Source organism: Rhinopithecus bieti, unplaced genomic scaffold (assembly GCF_001698545.2).
Source record: "Rhinopithecus bieti isolate Rb0 unplaced genomic scaffold, ASM169854v2 scaffold_7967, whole genome shotgun sequence".
Classification (NCBI taxonomy): Eukaryota; Metazoa; Chordata; class Mammalia; order Primates; family Cercopithecidae; genus Rhinopithecus; species Rhinopithecus bieti.
In genome coordinates this window covers 2,529,395-2,547,624 of record NW_016806112.1, presented here as the reverse complement: position 1 = coordinate 2,547,624, position 18,230 = coordinate 2,529,395, and the positions used below count along the sequence as shown (strand labels likewise).

Here is an 18,230-nt window from a genome sequence, read left to right as displayed (position 1 = left end):
TACCCTGTTTTAAAAAAGCCCATGTCATAAAAGGACTGGTGCAGAAGACATTAAAGATGGTCCACAGGTCAGGCTCCAGCTCGGAACACACGGCCACTTGGCTCAGAGATTCTGCAGGGCTCTCGGCAATGAATGGGCTCTTTGTTCTGTGGAATCTGCTGCAAACATTTGTAAAACTGGATTTGTACAATGGCAACTTGCAGAACCTTTCCCCTACTCCACAAATTAACAACTTGCTCTGTTCAATACTACGTTGTTGGAGAGACATGTTCTTGCCTCATCAGAGAGCAATTTCTTTTGACACCCAACACAACAGGTAAAATGTTAAATTTGAAAAGCAATTTCAAAAATAATAATTGGACGGATGGAGGCCTCAGCAAAGAACGATGCTGTACACAGGAGCTGTCTTAGAGAAAGGGTCTGTGATATGCGTCTCCTTCCTGATCTGGAGGAAAGCAGCTCAGAGTCTGACCTGTGGCCAAAGAATGTGATCTAGTTGGTTAAATAAAAAAATTCAGGGGAACAAGTATTGTGAACTTAGAAATAAACTGATACACATGAACACACAAGAATCTTCCCATTGACGTGAAAACCATGCTAGCTGGAGCTTTTCCTGAGGAACATGTCTCTTCTTTCTCAGAGTAACTGGGCAAACGGCACTGAGGAGTCACACTCTGAGTTTCAGATCCATCAAGGGCCACAATCATCACTCTGTGGGTACCCGTAACATTTCACCAGAAAGAAACAATTACAGTCAGGCATGGACTACCCAGTACGCACACGACGTGGTGGCCTCCTGGGTAGCTTCACTAGGTTGAGTTGGGGAGAGAGCAAACAGCCTTTAACTAAATAGGCGGAAGGAGGTGCCGTGGGCCCCTCCAACCTAACCAGGCATGCAGCCAACTAAGTGGTCTGCTTGCCACACTGGCTGTGGAAGGTACCTGGGTGTAGGCAGGACAACTGCTACATTAAGGCGAAAAGGGGAAAAGCACCTGAAAGAGTTCCAAGACAGACCTGGTGTGGCGCTGGCCAAAGTCAAGAGGGTAAGGAACACGTCCTGGGATGAGGTGGGGCAGGTAGTGAGAGATCAAGGAGTCCAGGCCATGTCTGCAGAGGTAGCAGCTGGGCCATTAGGAACCTGAGGTAGTTTAAAGCCCCCCTTCCGTTCCAGGTGCTTCTGGCTCCAGCCCTCCAGGCCTTGGCTGGCCAGTCCACTGCTGAACTAAGGGGCAGTTGGGCCACTCTAGGCCTTGGGCTTTATGTTCTGGGTCCCTGAGGAAAACTGGTCTCACTCTGGAGAGAAAAGGAGAACTTGGAGAAGAACTTAGGGGCAACATTTCTGGTCAGCAGACAGGTGAATGGTCCTTCTCACTGTATTTTTTAAAAGCCTTAAGTTTTGGATTTAGACCTGAGGGTATGGTATAGGAAGGGGAGGGGAGAGGAACAGGAGATTTCAAAAGGGGAGTGTCTATTCTTTTTGCAGTCTGGCCTTGCCCTACTACCCTTTGAAGAAAATAAGGTGAAAGGAGAATAAATCAGTAGTGGGCACCAGGCTTCAGAATATGGCATTCTGCTCAGCTGGTTTTTCAAAGGGCCAATAGGAAGTCAAATGTGTGAGGGAGCAGGAAGGAGGAAGGTGGGCCTCAGGAGATCCAGGTAAGGAAACTAGGTACCTGGGGGCCCCAAGGGAGCTGGGAGGCGAGTCCTGTGGATCAACTGATTGCCAGGACTTTGCCTAGATGGAAAGTTCACAGTGGTAGACAGTGATGGTGGTGCGGGGGTAAGCAGGGCAGCAATGTGTGAGAAAAGAAATTTTTCTGCCCTTAGGACTTGTTGGGTGGAAGGATACCTGCCTTAAATATGGTCACTGTGCCCTACTCTCTTAATTTTCATGCTTTCCAAGGAAAGGACATGGCTCAATCTTCATCTCCTGCCCTGTTGCCGGCTCACCAACCTTGCTTAGTAAATCTCCTAATAACACTTTGCCCCTTTACAGTGTGCCCTTTTATCTGGCAATTCTGTGGCTAAAAAAGGCAATTTGCTCTCTGACAGACAAATGTATGAGTCTGCTGAGAAAATGTGGAAAAAGTAGGGATGGCCACACCCCCCATTTCCATTGAGGTAGTCATCTTTGTCAACATTATGGAAATAGTCATCTTAGCCCCATCCCACCCTCTCCCTCAAAATACAAAAGAACTATTTCTAAACAATGACAACACTGTAACATTAAACATCTTCACATTCTGTAAACTGTAAGAAAATGCATTGGCTGCATTCACACAAAAGCATGTGCATCATGTTGAAGGCCATACATTCAACTCTGTCGTGAAATAAATATATAGAAAAATGAGGTTAAAAAAACAGACAAACAAACAAAAACTCTTCTTGCTATGGAGGCAATGGGAAACGCTGCTCCACAGACTCCATCTTGGTCTCTCCGGCTTTTTCCTCCAGAGCCTGTCCTGCCCACCCAAGGCGCTGTGGTTGGCCTGAGGAGGGCGCTGGGAACAGGTCATTCCTTGCCCACACTTGTCTTGCAGGAATGCAGCACCACCTTAAAGAGGAGGGGCAGCTGCTCCAGGGGCACATTCACCATCTTTCCTGGGAACAAGGCGGGAGAAGAAGAGTTAGCAGTGGTCACTCTAGTGGACAGGCAAGTCAGCCTCCTTGGACTGCTGGAGGGAGAGTATTACCTTGCTGAGTGACTGGGGCAAGAGACGTGCCAGGAGTATCACAAAGGTCGGACACACTGTGTTAACATCCTAACATCCAGACCCCTTTGGGTCCCCCAGGGAGCCTAGCAATGGTGCCAACTCATCATCATTCTACTGCTCAGGGAATACTTACTCTGTTCTAGGTGGTTAAATGCATTAACTCATTGAATTCTCACACTATTTCTGTGTACTGCTTTTTACCCTCATTTTATAGATAAGGAATCTGAAACTGAGAGGTAGTCTGAGAAAATTCTGTCCTGTTTTCTTCACCCCCTCAAGCCCCGGTAGATTTTCTAAGTAATATTCTATAAAATATTGCACTTCGGAATGGTTTAATAGGTTAATAAAAGTACTAGGGGAAAAGGAGTGGGGTAAAAGGCCAAATACATTTGAGAAACTCAGGGTTAAAAGAGCTTTACAGATTTCTTGATTGAAGGGCTTCTCAGAGCATTCAGTGTGCTAGTATAATTTGTAAATACCTAAGGCTGTGTTTCTTCTCCCAAACAGTACCTCTGAGTGACCTGGGGAGCTGTTTGAAAACACGGATTGATCTCCAGACGCCACCCCATTCCAATTAAACCAAAATCTCTCCAGGTGCAACTCAAACATTGATTTTTTTTTTTCTTTTAAGTTTTCCAGGTGATTGGAAGTGTCGCCAAGGCTGAGGACTCAGTTCTATGGAGGAGAGTGGTGTGTAATTGTTGACTTCCTTTTACTTCACAGAGTACCTGCTTAATATCTCATGTGGTAAACTCTAGCTTAGAAAATACTGAGACAGACTGTCAAAATATTGCCAAAATTCCAATAGCTTAGGCCCAGATCACATTTGCTAGACTGCTTTGTGGCCCAAGAAGTAGAAAAAAAATTCCCTTGTCAGATTGAAATATTTTCCTTTAAAATTGTATTGCTTTCTCTAGAATTTTATGTTGAATTAACAAACTGTACTGCTGAATTGTATAGGAAGAATCCTGGTCTACAGGTCACATTTCTGAGCTGTCCCTCAGTATGTGCTGGACAGCCAGAACAGGAATATTTACTACATGAAGCAAAGCAACAAGCAAAAAAGCCAGGATTTTATATTGAAACAGACCTATTTAAATGTCAGGAAGCTCAGAAGGGGTCAAGACCACATAAAAACATACATACATACACACACACCCCCCAATACATAAAATTCCTCTGCAAATACAGGATTTTAAACTTTATTTTTCCTATTCTTATTTTATCTTAATGTTTTAAGAGATGAGGTCTCACTATGTTGCCCAGGCTGGTCTTTACTCCTAGCCTCAACTGATCCTCTTTCCCCAGCCTCCTGAGTAGCTGGAATTATAGGCATGAGCCACTGTGCCTAGCTAAAGATACCACTTTAAATAAATGATCCCTCAAAGCTCATGGGCAATTCTGTGAAATGAAGGTAATCTTAAAAACTGAGATATAATTCATGTATCATAAAATTCATTTAAAGTACACAATTCAAGAAATTAAGTTAATTTGAGATACTCTGAGCCTCTGTTTCCTCATCCATAGAATGGCTATAATATCACCAACCACCAGCAGAGACTGGTGTGAGATTAAATGATATAAGGCCACAAAGTACCCTGCACATCATAAGAGCTCAGGAAATTAACTTCTCTTCTCTAGGGAAAATGCAAGCTTCTCATTATAACAGACCTTTTTTGAGGGCAAGGGTGAGAACTCTTTCATGCAGCTGGTGATGGGCTGGAATGGGCACCCTGAAAACACTGCTTGCCTCATTCCCTTCACAAGCTAAGAGAAGCAAGGAAGGGTTGGAAGCCCAAGACCCAGAATGTTACCTGCAATATATCGAATCTCAGGTAAGCACATCATGAGATCAGGAAAGCGGTTTGGCTGATGTGTGTATTTATATTCAGTAAAATCCTGGCAAATGTACCAGTATCGTTTGTTCAACTGTTCCAGCTGTGAGGCACTGGTCAGACCCCTGATATCTGTGGGAAAAAAAAAAAAAAACATATAGGCATGGGCATTCTAATGTGGAAGAAACACCAGCTCAAATATGTGCATCTTTCAACTAAGTTACTAAACACTGACACAACAGCGGATCTTCTCTGATAGGGAGGAACTAAGCTCTGCATAAGGGAAGAGAAATAAGAGAGAGACGAAAAAACTACAGAGGACAGTAAGCAGACAGAGCCCCTCGAGGGCTAGGGCTTCTCTCAACTTCATACCAAACTCCCAAAACAACCAGAGAATACGAGAAAATACTAAACAAATGACTGAATAACCTACCTTTCCAAATTAATCCTTTACAATATCTTTAAATTTACCCTTTGCTGGAACCAATCAGAAACCCTGCTGATACCTACACATTCAGGTTTGTCACACACACACACACACACACACACACACACACACACACCCTCCTGTGCGCTTCTGTTCTTAATCTTCTTCCTGGGCTGTCCCTCCATTTTTTTTAGATAGGGTCTCACTCTGTCACCTAGGCTGGAGTGCAGTGGTACGATCAACAGCTCACTGCAGCCTTGACTTCCTGGCTCAATAGATGATCCCACCTCAGCCTCCTGAGAAGCTAGGACTACAGGTGTGTGCCACCATGCTCAACTAATTTTTTAAATTTTCTGTAGAGATGGGTCTTACTATGTTGCCTGGCTTGGTCTCAAACTCCTGGGCTCAAGTGATCCTCCTACCTTGGCCTCTCCAAGTGTTGGGATTACAGGCCTGAGCCACTGTGTCTGGCCCCTCCATTTTTTCTAAATAGATTTCTCTCGCTATATATATATATAGAGAGAGGGAGCTATATATGTGTATATATATAAATCTTACCCATCCATATAGTGAGCTATATATGTCTATATATAAATCTTACCCACCCTTTGAGGCTCAGCTCAGATTTCTCCTCCTTCAAGAAGTTGCTACTGTTCTCCCCCCATCTGAGGCACAAGTAATATGTCAAGTGCCATCAGAATGTATACTTCTTGAGGCCAGAGACCTGGAGTCTAAGTTTTTTCAATGTCTTTAATGCTCAGCACAGGGCTTGGCCTAAGGGAGACATGCAGAACACCAGATAAATGCATGAATGGTGTAGAAGTAGGAAGAGGTTTGGCCAATGTAGGGTGAGAGTAGGCCAAGAGAAGCGGAACTCTGGACTGGAAACAGGACACAGGACGAAGGCATTTGCAATGCCACAGGCAGCAGAACAACCCAGTGCCACTATGGGAGCAGAGTACACATTAGCTACTTTGCAAAAAAGAGAATACAACCCTCCTCCCTATACTGGTTTTACCAGCAGCTGCCAAGTGCCCCTTTCAGATAATATTCCACATAAATCACATCTGGCATTCCTTTTTTTTTTTTGAGACGGAGTCTCGCTCTGTCACCCACGCTGGAGTGTAGTGGCCAGATCTCGGCTCACTGCAAGCTCCACCTCCCAGGTTCACGCCATTCGCCTGCCTCAGCCTCCTCAGTAGCTGGGATTACAGGCGCGAGCCACTGTGCCCAGCCAATTTTTGTATTTTTAATAGAGACGGGGTTTCGCCATGTTAGCCAGAATGGTCTTGATCTCCTGACCTTGTGATCCACCCACCTCGGCCTCCCAAAGTGCTAGGATTACAGGCGTGAGCCACCGCGCCTGGCCCAGCATTCTTTTAATTAAAAGTCATGCTTGATATGCGTGTGTGTGTGTGTGTGTGTTTGTGCACCCCTGCTCTGCCCTGAAGGGGCTGTCAGAACCACTGCCAGCCTGTTACAGAGGCCTTATCTCCAATAGTTTCATCAGTCACTCTGCTCTTCTTCAGTCACTGGTAAACTTGGTACATATTTAAAATGACGCATGTACTGTCCTTGGTATCTGTGTGCAAATGCATTAAAACTGACTAAACAAAGCGAATCCTCTTCCTTCCTCTATGAGTTATAGAGATTGTGGCATTTCAGTTTGGAGAAAAAAAAAAAATCCAAAGCATTCCCGCATTCCCTGTACTATAAAGGGTCAGGGTGATGACAAGGGGGTGCACAAGTCTTCCTGGATTGAAACCTAAATGGTGTGATGGATTCTGCGTGATAGTCCTGAGGGTAAGGAGGGGTGAAACAGGAGGGCAAATCAAATGTCACTGACCCCCCTGGCCCCTGCAAAGGTCCCTTTTCCCACCCCAGCCACTCACCTTGATTTAGGAAGTTAATTGCTTTCATGCAAGCATACTCCTCGTTGCTGACCTTTAGCTGATGGAACTTGTGATAGAGGTAGATGAGCCGCTCGATCACCTCCATCCCTTCATCACTAAATCTGGGGAACAGACATAGGTGTTAACAGTTGGTTGTGATACCAGTAGGGGCCAGGAAAGGGCAGCCAAAGAGCTCCTACAGCTCCTTCAACAGGCTGAGCTTGGGGGAAATGGGATCCAAAGCCATTTGGGAAGTACAGGCAGATCCATGCTTTGTCTACAGGCCAATGTAGCTCATGCAAGCTGCTTCTCCCAAGGTCAGGTAGAGTCAATCTAGGTTCAAATCCAGCTCCATCACACACAAGCTATGAGATCTTGGCAAGGTCATCTGACCCCCCTATGCTTTGAGGTCCTCCTCTGCAAAATGATAATGCTTGCATTCTTTGGCTAACAAGGGCCAAAGAAAGTCTGGGATATAAATGTGGAGAAATACAACATTATTAAGATACAGCTATTGTTGAGATGAGTCTCTGGTATCAATGGCAGCTGCCATGGTGACTCTATGTGAGACTCTGCCACACTGCAAAAAAAGCTGCTGATTGTATTTGCTTATGTTAACTGCTTCCAGCAGAGCTGAGGTTATGCATAGCGAATTTTTTTTTTTTTTTGAGATGGAGTCTCGCTCTGTCACCCAGGCTGGAGTGCAATGGCGCGATCTCGGCTCACTGCAACCTCCGCCTCCTAGGTTCAAACGATTCTCCTCCCTCAGCCTCCCGAGTAGCTGGGATTATAGGCACGTGCCACCACACCCAGCTAATTTTTTTGTATTTTTAGTAGAGACGGGGTTTCACCATGTTAGCCAGGGTGGTCTTGATCTCCTGACCTCATGATCCGCCTGTCTTGGCCTCCCAAAGTGCTGGGATTACAGGCGTGAGCCACCGCGCCCAGCCTGCATAGTGAAAATTTTTATTGGCATCCCTGACTTTAGCAGGAGGGAGGAAAATGTTAACTGAATTTCCATATCACGCCATCCTCTGTGCTGGGCACTTTGTGAGCATTATCACATTTAATTCTCTCAACCCTATGAGCTGGGTAAGATAATCATCACCACTGTACAGATGAGCAACTGAAGTTCAAAGAAGGGAGGGGTCTGGTCCACAAATACACAGTTAATTGGTGACAGAGTAGGAATTTGGAACCTGAACCCAAGGCCTTGATTTTTCTAATATCTAAGGTGGTATATCCTAGCAGAGGGGGCTCAAAGGCCCCATGCTCCTTTCTTTGGGTCTAGGAGTGAGCTCTCTGGGGAAAGACCAAGTTTTAGGCAACAGAGCCCCAGGCTAGGCCAGCCCAGGGGATTAATGTTTTGGGTATACTTCATACCAGAGATGGAGATACCATCAAACCAAGGAGGCAAACACTTAACCAGGAAGCAGGAGTTTGTAAAAGATGAGGTCAAGTCTGGCCTGAGTCATTCTAGGAGTGGCCTGGCTAGTGGGCAGTGGGTCCCAGATGGGCCTCAGATACAGCTCAGTCACAAAGAGAAGCAGCTTAGCTTCAGGCCTGCTTCCTGGTGACATCTTCAGATCTGCACACTACAGCCCTGTGCCAGGCCAAGAAGGCCCTATCTGGGTAGGGTCCAGAACACCTGGGGATGAACTATTGCTTTCTGGAATCTACTGTTTTCTGTGTTAACTCTGAAGGCTTTGCAGGCTTTGGCTTCCTGGACAAGCAGGACACTTTCTCTTGCTTGGGGAAAGCCTGGCTCTGGTTGGGGCCGGAAGCTCCTGCCCTTTTTAAGCACCAAGGGGAGCCTCAGCAGCAGGCAGAGCTAGTTCTCAGTATCCATGGGTTCTATATCTCTGGGTTCCACCAACTGCATCAAAATATTTTTTAAAAAAACAATACAACAATAAAAAAGACAAATTTTTAAAACACAGTATAATGGCTGTATGTAGTGGCTCACACCTGTAGTCCAAGCACCTTGGGAGGCTGAGGCAGGCAGACTGCTTGAGCCCAGAAGTTCGCTACCAGCCTGGGCAACATGGCAAAACTCCATCTTTACAAAAAATACAAAAATTAGCTGGGCATGGTAGTGCATGCCTGTGGTCCCAGCTACACGGGAGGCTGAGGTGGGAGGATCACCTGAACATGGGAGGTTGCAGTGAGCTGTGACTGTTATCACTGCACTAGCCTGGGCAACAGAGTGAGACCCTGTCTCAGGAAAACAAACAAAACCAAACCAACCAACTAAAAAACCCAAAAAAGAAAAAAAAAACAAGAAACTCTTCCAAACCAAAAACCAGTGTAATAACTATTTACATGGCATTTACATCATTTATATTACATCCAGTATTATAAAGATTCTAGAGCGGATTTAAAATATACAAGAAGATATGCATAGGTTATACACAAATACTGCACCATTTTATATGAAGGACTTGAACATCTGTAGATTTTGGTATCCATGGGGATCCTGGAAGCAATCCTCCATGGATACTGAGAGATGACTGCACATGCAATCTGGAACTCTGACCTTCGGCCTTGGCATGGCTCCCAGTATGAGCTGGGGATTCTTTTAGCTGATTTGAGCTACTATGGCTGACTCAGTTTCTCCGTACCTGGCCCAATGGCTTTTACAACTTTACTGATATGTTCCCAGCCTGGCCGATAGATTCATATTGAATAACCACAATAACCACCAACCTATAATACCATTTCTACCATTCTACCATTCGCTGAGTGTTTGCTACCTGCCAGGCACATTAAGTATTCTACAGATATTTAATCTTATTGATATTCCCAATAAATTCACAGAATGGATATAAATCATAACCCCCTTTGTTCACATGTGGAAATGAAGGCTCAGGGAGTTATTTACTGAGTCTCTATTATGTATTAGGCCTTTTCATATGCATTCTTACACTTTACCTTGCTGATAACCTGGAAGGATACATGGTATCACCACCATGTTAGGGATGAGGAAGCAGAAAAAGAGGTGGCTACCCCAAGGTTGCACGGGAAGTAAATGGTAGTGGTGGTGAGGTCAATGTTCAAACCTAGGTTTTCTAATTCCAAGCGTATGGACTTTCCTCAGCACTACACTGCCCACCCTTGATTCTGTCTTGTTCTTAGCTGCTACCTGGAAAAGGCTAACCACATACTACCACGGGGGACCTCAGGAGTTGTGTCCCCACAGCAACTCAGAGCAGGGCCCAGCCCTGGGAGGATGTCAGGTCTGCTACAGTGCACAGAACTGTCCCTGCAAGTACCTCCAGGATGCTGACTTGCAGGAGGCGGTATGCCTGGGAGTGAAGACCACTCCTCATCATAGCACTCTGTTGGATATTTATGTTCTTGAGAGTGGGAAAAAAGTTCTTTATTGCCAATTTCTTTCAGTATCTGCCTGGAAGGGTGGGGATGAAATGGGGCAGGGCATAAAAAAGGAGGATACAAGGGGAGAGGCAGTGTCAGCATCTGTCTGGTGGCGGAGTATGTAGCAAGCAAAGATAATGCTCTGTCCTTTAATCAGCAACCCCCTACCCCAAGTGTTCACTCTGGCACTCTAGACCCTGCAGGTGTGTGGCTATCAGCCAGACCCCTAGCCAGGAGTGCCAAACCTGTTCCTGGCTGACTCTTAACCTGAGGGACACAAAGGAGTTTGCAAGTGCCTGGCCTGTCCATATGCCCTGATCTGCCCTTTCTCTTGGGACAGCACATCCCTCTTTTCCAAAATTCCTCCAACAGGCAGCCACCATGGACCCCCAGTAGTGGTGGGGGCTGGCAGCCAGCCCGGCAGCCCCCACTCAGTCTCCACAGCCTGACTGCAAAGCTTTCCTCCACACCCCGCATCCCACCCCTTGATAAACAAAGTTGTTCTCTGTTCCATGGGCCTGCCTTTGCCTGTAGCCGTGCCTCCTCCACATCTGCCCACTCCAGTTTTAATGCCCCTGTATTCACTGTCTACAAATTATCAGCATTCAAAGCCAGAAAGTTGGACAAACACACCCATTCTTCTTTTAGGTTCCCATTACACAAGCAGGCTGGGACAAGGAAAACATTCCTGCCAGGATCCCCCAAACCACTGGACCATTCAGTCAGCAATTCAAACTGACACTATGTAAGTTATGTCCCATTAAGGGGGCTGAGAGATTCAGTTGTCTCTTTTTCATTCATCTAAATGCACCTACCCCCGGGAGTGGCCATCAGCCACAACCTTAGAGAAATTGCCGTCTCAGCACCCATGTACAGACTCCAAGATGAAAACCAAGACTTGTTTCAGGACAAATTCCAGAAAGTCAAACCTTCTGAAAATGCTCTGGGAAAATAAGAATTTAGTACAAGGCAATGTTAAAGAGGCTGGGCATTGGAGCACAACAGATACAGGTGATAAACTTAGCTCCATCTCTCTCTAGCTTTGTAGCCTTTAGTTTTCACCTCTCTCAACCTCATGCTCCTCATCTCTAGAACAGGGATAATATTAGTGCCAGTCACACAAGGTAGCAGTAAGAATTCAACAGATAATGTATGTAAGGCACTTAAGACAGAATTTGGCATAATTGTTAGCTGTTATCACTACAAACAGCATCATCATCATCTCTCCCATTATTGTAGCAAAAATAAAAGCCTGTTTCCTGAGCCTTATAGTTAGGCAAGGAAGCTGGGAGGCAACTTTCCAGAGATCTGGCAGAAATGGAGCTGGTGCTCACGAGATAGAAGTGCCCATTAAAGCCCATCTAGCTCAAGGCATCTTCTCTTGAGAGGAGTCTTGATTAGGGCCAGGAGCAGTCACTGGCTGGTGCTACAATCTGCTTTAAATCAAATTCACCCGGTTCACTGTCTGATAACAGTCTGATTAAGGAATATGGGCACCATAAATTTGATTCAATATTTGAGAAGAGAAAAAGGAGGTGATCATGTATCATCTGGGAAAAGCCTTTCCATGACAGCAGGAACTCACTTGCACTCAAGAGCTGTGAAGAAGTAAAGGCCATCTGGGGGAGTGGGAGCAAGGCAGTAGCAGGCAAGGTAGGAGAGTGCTATGGCCAATTACAGACTCCACAACCTGGGTTTCTAGCAGAGAGGTTACTGCTTTCCAGTGGTTAACCTGACTCCAGAGGTTCTTCCACTTCCTATGACCTCCTAGGCAGTTCTACATGCATCTCAGACTCCACAGACACCCAAACCAAACTCATTACTCATCTCCCATCCTGTTCTTCCCCGCTCCTTCATCCTGGCTAAGAAAATTGGTGCCCACCTGCCTGGCTAGTCCAAAAACTCAGCAGTCATCCCCAACATTTTCCACTCACTGGAGTCCCACTGACTTTATCTCCTTGACATCTCCTGGCTTTGTGCTCCCCTCTCTGTCTCCACAGTCACTTCTGCTTTGTCCAGGTCTTGTTCTCTTTTATTTGGGCTATGGAACAGCCTCCTTCCTACCCAGCCACCATGTTCCAGTCTTGTCCATGCCAATCCATCCTGAACTTTACTGCCATAGAAATCTTTCTAAAATGCAACCTGTGTAATTCCTCACTTAAAAACTTCCCAAGACTTAATACTATTTACACAACAAATCTCAAATTACTTAGATTGACATTTGAGCATCTCCATGGCCTGCCTTGCCTGTATCTTTCTCTCTAGTCAATTCTCCCCTCATTTCTCTGTCTTAGATACATTCTCTTTATACCCTAAATCCACAGAATTGCTTTTGATTCCCTGCACATAGCAACGATCCAGGATCTCTAACTTCTAGGACTTTGTGTTATCTCCCACCTTCCTGTTCTCTACAATGTACCTAGAAATACCCACTTCAAGGTGCAGCTCAAATGTCTGTTCCTCTCTTAAGTTTTCCCTGACCTTGCGAACTCACTCCTCGGTCTATGCTTGTACAGTTCTCTTCAGATGCCCCGTCATCTCCACCAACACAACCCTGCACTGTACGTTGTATCTGCTTCTTTTTGCCTCCCAGTCCCCTAAATGAAGGATATGGACTCTGAGTCAGAAACCATGTCTGCAGCACCTGTGATCCCAGCTTCCTCCCCACAAAACACACGATACTCAGTAAATGGCCATGGAATCAGAACTAACGTGTTGAAGTTTAACTGTTACTTTTCCATCGATGGATTCCACAGTAGAGTCCAAACAACAAATCCATTTCCTATTCTCAGAACCCACTTGACAGCTCAGCAGCAACACACATTCTAAAGACAGCAACGTTCAATAAAACTTTATGTGATGATAAAAATGATCTTTATTTGTACTAGTAGCCACTAGCCAAGTGGCTACTGAGCACTTGAAATGTGGCTGGTGCAAATGAGAACTAAATTTCTATTTTTAATAAATTTACATTTTAAAAGCCACATGAGGCTAGTGGCTACCATAGTGGACAGTACAGCTTTAGATCCTCCTTGATTAGAAAAATTCCTACCAAGGAAGGAAGTTTCCTCACTACTGCTGTTACTGACTTTTGCCTTGGTCTTGGGGCTTAAGGGCCTGGCTACAGTGAGGTGGGATGCCTTATGAAGCTCAAAACCAAAGAGAACCCTGTACTGCCAGTGACCCCTGCCTGCCTGTAGAGGGCCTGGGCAAACCCATTACTCAGGAGTGGAGTCCAAAGGCTGATCCTGTAGTCCCAGGCTGAACTGGTAGATTCCAGACACCCAGAGAGGCTGGGCTCCTTGGGCCAGCTCTGCAAACCCTGACAGCATCAGAGCAGACTGACTGCTATCCAAACACCCCTATGGAGCAGAGTTATGCAGCAGGAGACAGGAATTTGATGGAAACAATGAATTAGAGGCTCTGGACAAGGGGTTAGGTCAACTGCAAAATCAGATAGCTCTGTTTACCAGACAGAGTGCCAAATGGGTTCAAAACTCTGTCATTTATAGATCACCCTGAAGCCAGTAAGCATCATTAATAAGGAAATATTAGAAAACAAGTACAGAGAGTCAGCAAGCTGAATCCCCCCTCCCCTAGCTGTGCAAAGGGCCCTTGCAGGTCTCAAAGCACTGTTCTCTGCTTGAGCCTTGGTTTGTCTTTATGCCACAACTGGGTGGCAGGGGAGATGGACCCCAGTTCTGTGAAGAAAAGTGTAAGGGCTGCTACTTTCCCCTCTCCAGCTTTCATGGATAGGGGCACCTTTTTTTTTTTTTGAAACAGAGTCTTGCTCTGTCACCCAGGCTGAAGTGCAGTGGCACGAACTCGGCTCACTGCAAGCTCTGCCTACCTGGGTTCACACCATTCTCCTGTCTCAGCCTCCAAAGTAGCTGGGACTACATGCGCCCACCACCACGCCCGACTAATTTTTGTATTTTTAGTAGAGATGGGGTTTCACCGTGTTAGCCAGCATGGTCTCGATCTCCTGACCTCATGATCCGCCCACCTCGGCCTCCCAAAGTGCTGGGATTACAGGCATGAGCTACCGCACCCAGCCAGGGGCACCTTTTCTTTTCTCCTTCTTGGTGCCCTGGAATCCCATGACTTCCAGTATTTTGAACTAGCCAATAAAGGTCATTTATTGAAATGTCTATTTAAATACGAACTAAGCATTATAAGACTTTTTTTTTNGTAGCTGGGACTACAGGCACCCGCCACCTCGCCCGGCTAGTTTTTTGTATTTTTTACTAGAGACGGGGTTTCACCGTGTTAGCCAGGATGGTCTCGATCTCCTGACCTCGTGATCTGCCCGTCTCGGCCTCCCAAAGTGCTGGGATTACAGGCTTGAGCCACCGCACCCGGCCAAGACTTTTTTTTTTTTGAGACGGAGTTTTGCTCTTGTTGCCCAGGGTGGAGTGCAATGGCACAATATCGGCTCACTGCAACTTCCACCTCCCAAGTTCAAGCGATTCTCCTGCCTCAGCCTCCTGAGTAGCTGGGATTACAGGCATGCGCCACCACGCCTGGCTAATTTTTGTAGAGACGGGGTTTCTCCATGTCAGTCAGGCTGGTCTCGAACTCCCAACCCCAGATGATCCGCCTGCCTCGGCCTCTCAAAGCGCTGGGATGTGCAGGTGTGAGCCACATGCCTGGCTATAAGACTTTTCATATGGATTAATTAACACGGCAGAAAGTCATCTCAGCAGATCATTTGTCTTGATTTTAGGGGTCAGAAAATATGGTCACCCTGTGCTCCAGGTCTGCAAAGTAAATGAGTAAAAAGTGTGCTTGGACAGGCCCAAGAACAGCAGGGAGACTACCCACTCTGGACAAGGAGGTTATAAGGATACTGGCCAGCTGGGATAAAATTTTATGCCAGAAAATGACAAAGAGAACAGCTCAGTCTTCTAGTCCTATGCTTTCAATATCTCACCACATCTCATATGGAGTCAAGGAACCCAAGCTTTTCAGCCTGGCAGGCATATGCTCAAATCTAAGGCTCTGGATTCAAATCCCAAACCCTTATGGGGAAGTCTCTTTCTGAACTTCAGTTTTCTCATCTATAAAATAGGCACACCACCACCTATAAGGCTGGAGGCTGTGAGAAAGAAAGAAGACAATTAAAAATATCTAGCCTAAGCCGGGAGCGGTGGCTCACACCTGTAATCCCAGGACTTTGGGAGGCCGAGGCAGGCGGATCATGAGGTTAGGAGATAGAGACCATTCTGGCTAACACGGTGAAACTCCATCTCTACTAAATACATAAAAAATTAGCCGGGCATGGTGGCGGGTGCCTGTAGTCCCAGTTACTCGGGAGGCTAAGGCGGGAGAATGGCGTGAACCTGGGAGCCAGAGCTTGCAGTGAGCCAAGATTGCGCCACTGCCCTCCAGCCTGGGTGACAGAGACACTGTCTCAAAAAAACAAATCTAGCCTAGTGCCTGGCACACTATAGGTACCAAAATGACCCCTAAGTCTCTTTCCTGGATTGTAAATTCCAGTTCAGAGCCCCTCTTGCCTTGTAGGCAGAATTTAGATTTTTGTTTTTCCTGGATGCGTTATCTCAGTAATCCAAGTATAATAAAGATCAGCTGGGTGTGGTGGCGCATGCCTGTAATCCCAGCACTTTGAGAGGCTAAGGCGGGTTGGTCACTTGAGGTCAGCAGTTTAAGACCAGCCTGGCCAACATGGTGAAACCCCGTCTCTACTAAAAATACAAAAATTAGCCAGGTGCAGTGGCAGGCGCCTGTAATCCCAACTACTTGGGAGGCTTAGGCAGGAGAATCACTTGAACCAGGGAGGCAGAGGTTGCAGTGAGTCAAGATGGTGCCACTATACTCCAGCCTGGGTGCCAGAGTGAGACTCTGTCTCAAAAAATAATTTTTTAAAAAACTACAGCTTAGCATTCTGCTAAGCTTGAATACATAAAATTTATTCTTAACAACCATCTTACTGGGGAAATTCTGTTATCATTCCTTTTTTTTTTTTTTTTTTGAGACGGAGTCTCGCTCTGTCGCCCAGGCTGGAGTGCAGTGGCCGGATCTCAGCTCACTGCAAGCTCCGCCTCCCAGGTTCACGCCATTCTCCTGCCTCAGCCTCCCAAGTAGCTGGGACTACAGGCGCCTGCCACCTCGCCTGGCTAGTTTTTTGTATTTTTAGTAGAGACGGGGTTTCACCGTGTTAGCCAGGATGGTCTCGATCTCCTGACCTCGTGATCCACCTGTCTAGGCCTCCCAAAGTGCTGGGATTACAGGCTTGAGCCACCGCGCCCGGCCTGTCACTCCATTTTACCAGTTCAGAACCTGAGGATCAGAGACTTGGCTAAGGTCACAATCTAATGAGTGGCAGAGTGAGGATTCAAATCTAGGCCTATGTGGTGTAGTACCTATCCTCTATCCTCTGAAGGGCCAGGCAACTCTGCCTTACAGAGATGACAATGGTTTGGTTGTTTGATATTTCCTCCCCAGCCAGGAGCCCTCACCTGTGTAATTCTTCATCGGAGGGTGAGTACTTGGCAGTGACATCAGCCAGTTCCCCAAAGATCTGCTTGCTGTAAACGGTGAGGGAGGACAGCAGGATTAGCTCCTGCCATGTAGAGCTCAAGAGGCACGTGTAATCCTTGATTGAGAGCTCGCAGAAGAAAGGCAGTTTCTTGATCCAGGCAATCTGCCTAAAGAGCAGCTCGTCGGCCAGGCGGCAAAGCAGGGCAAACAGTTCTGCCTGTGTCACGGCGTATCTGAGGGGCAGGGACAGGGGAAAATCACTTCCATTGGTCAGAGGGTGAGGATGAGGGTACAGAGAAAAGGTAGTCCCAAGGGCACAAAGGGACCCTGGCAATGGGCTCCTTGCTCCATGCCCACGGGTCTCCAGTTCCATTCAGTGTGATTTTCTGATAAAGGGGGAGGGCTGAGGCGCACAGCAAGCTCAGGGCTGGAGAGGTAGGTCTGGTGAGGAAAGGTTGCTGAGGGGAAAGGAGACTTAGAAATGTGTGCAATTGGCTGGGTGCAATGGCTCATGCCTGTAATCCCAACACTTTGGGAGGCCAAGAAAGGCAGGTAGATCACTTGAGGTGAGGAGTTCGAGACTAGCCTGGCCAACATGGTGAAACCCCATCTCTACTAAAAACACAAAATTTAGCCGGGTGTGGTGGCACATGCCTGTAATCCCAAGTACTCGGGAGGCTGAGGCAGGAGAATCACTTGAACTTGAGAGGCAGAGGTTGCAGTGAGCCAAGATCGTGCCACTGCACTCCAGCCTGGGCGACAGAGCAAGACTGTCTTAAAAAAAAAAAAAAAAAAAAGTGTCCAATTGTCAGGGAATATGACTTTTATTGTTGGTGTCCTCTAATGTTCCATGTCTTAGAAAAAATCCCAGTCACTCCTGTTCAAGTTCTGGCAATGGAACTCCAATGGGGTGGATCTGATGCCCACCCAACAAAGGAACTGGACAAAAATAAGCCTCACATCCAGACCGCTGAAGAGAACAGAACAAGTTCAGAAGCTTTTTCTGCTCTCACTCCACCCCCTGGTGGTGAGTTCAGGAACCAGTATTGCTCAGCCTTTCCTTCAAGCTAAAGCTGGAATAAAAGGGGCCTTTGAGAGCACAGACCCACAGACCCAAGAGTTTCAGCTTTCTTCCTCTCAAGGCCCCTTGCCAAGACTTTTCCTCACACTCCTACATCTAAATTTTTTTTTTTTTTGAGACGGAATTTCGCTCTGCTGCCCAGAACTGGAGTGCAGTGGTGCAATCTCGGCTCACTGCAAGCTCCACTTCCCGGGTTCAAGCAATTCTCCTGCCTCAGCTTCCTGAGTAGCTGGGATTACAGGCACGCGCCACCACACCCAGCTAATTTTTGTATTTTTAGTACACACGGGGTTTCATCGTGTTGGCCAGGCTCGTCTGGAACTCGTGACCTTGTGATCTGCCCACCTAGGCCTCCGAAAGTGCTGGGATTACAGGCATGAGCCACCATGCCCGGCTTCCTACATC

The 18,230-nt window shown here is 46.6% G+C and overlaps 1 protein-coding gene across 2 annotated transcripts in view; it reads right to left on the bottom strand.

Annotated features, from left to right (window-relative positions):
• Window positions 1–2,235: 2,235 nt before the first annotated feature.
• NR6A1 (nuclear receptor subfamily 6 group A member 1) overlaps window positions 2,236–18,230 on the bottom strand; it is a 263,630-nt gene continuing 247,635 nt past the window's right edge. The window contains exons 8-11 of one of the 2 annotated variants that reach the window (XM_017874775.1): window positions 16,723–16,977; window positions 6,869–6,990; window positions 4,529–4,681; window positions 2,236–2,601 (exon numbers count right to left, since the gene is read on the bottom strand). In XM_017874775.1, coding sequence (XP_017730264.1) covers window positions 2,513–2,601; window positions 4,529–4,681; window positions 6,869–6,990; window positions 16,723–16,977 — 619 coding nt within the window. In that variant the 3' untranslated portion in view covers window positions 2,236–2,512. The remainder of the gene's footprint in view (window positions 2,602–4,528; window positions 4,682–6,868; window positions 6,991–16,722; window positions 16,978–18,230) is intronic. The other variant, XM_017874776.1, reaches the window with a different exon arrangement.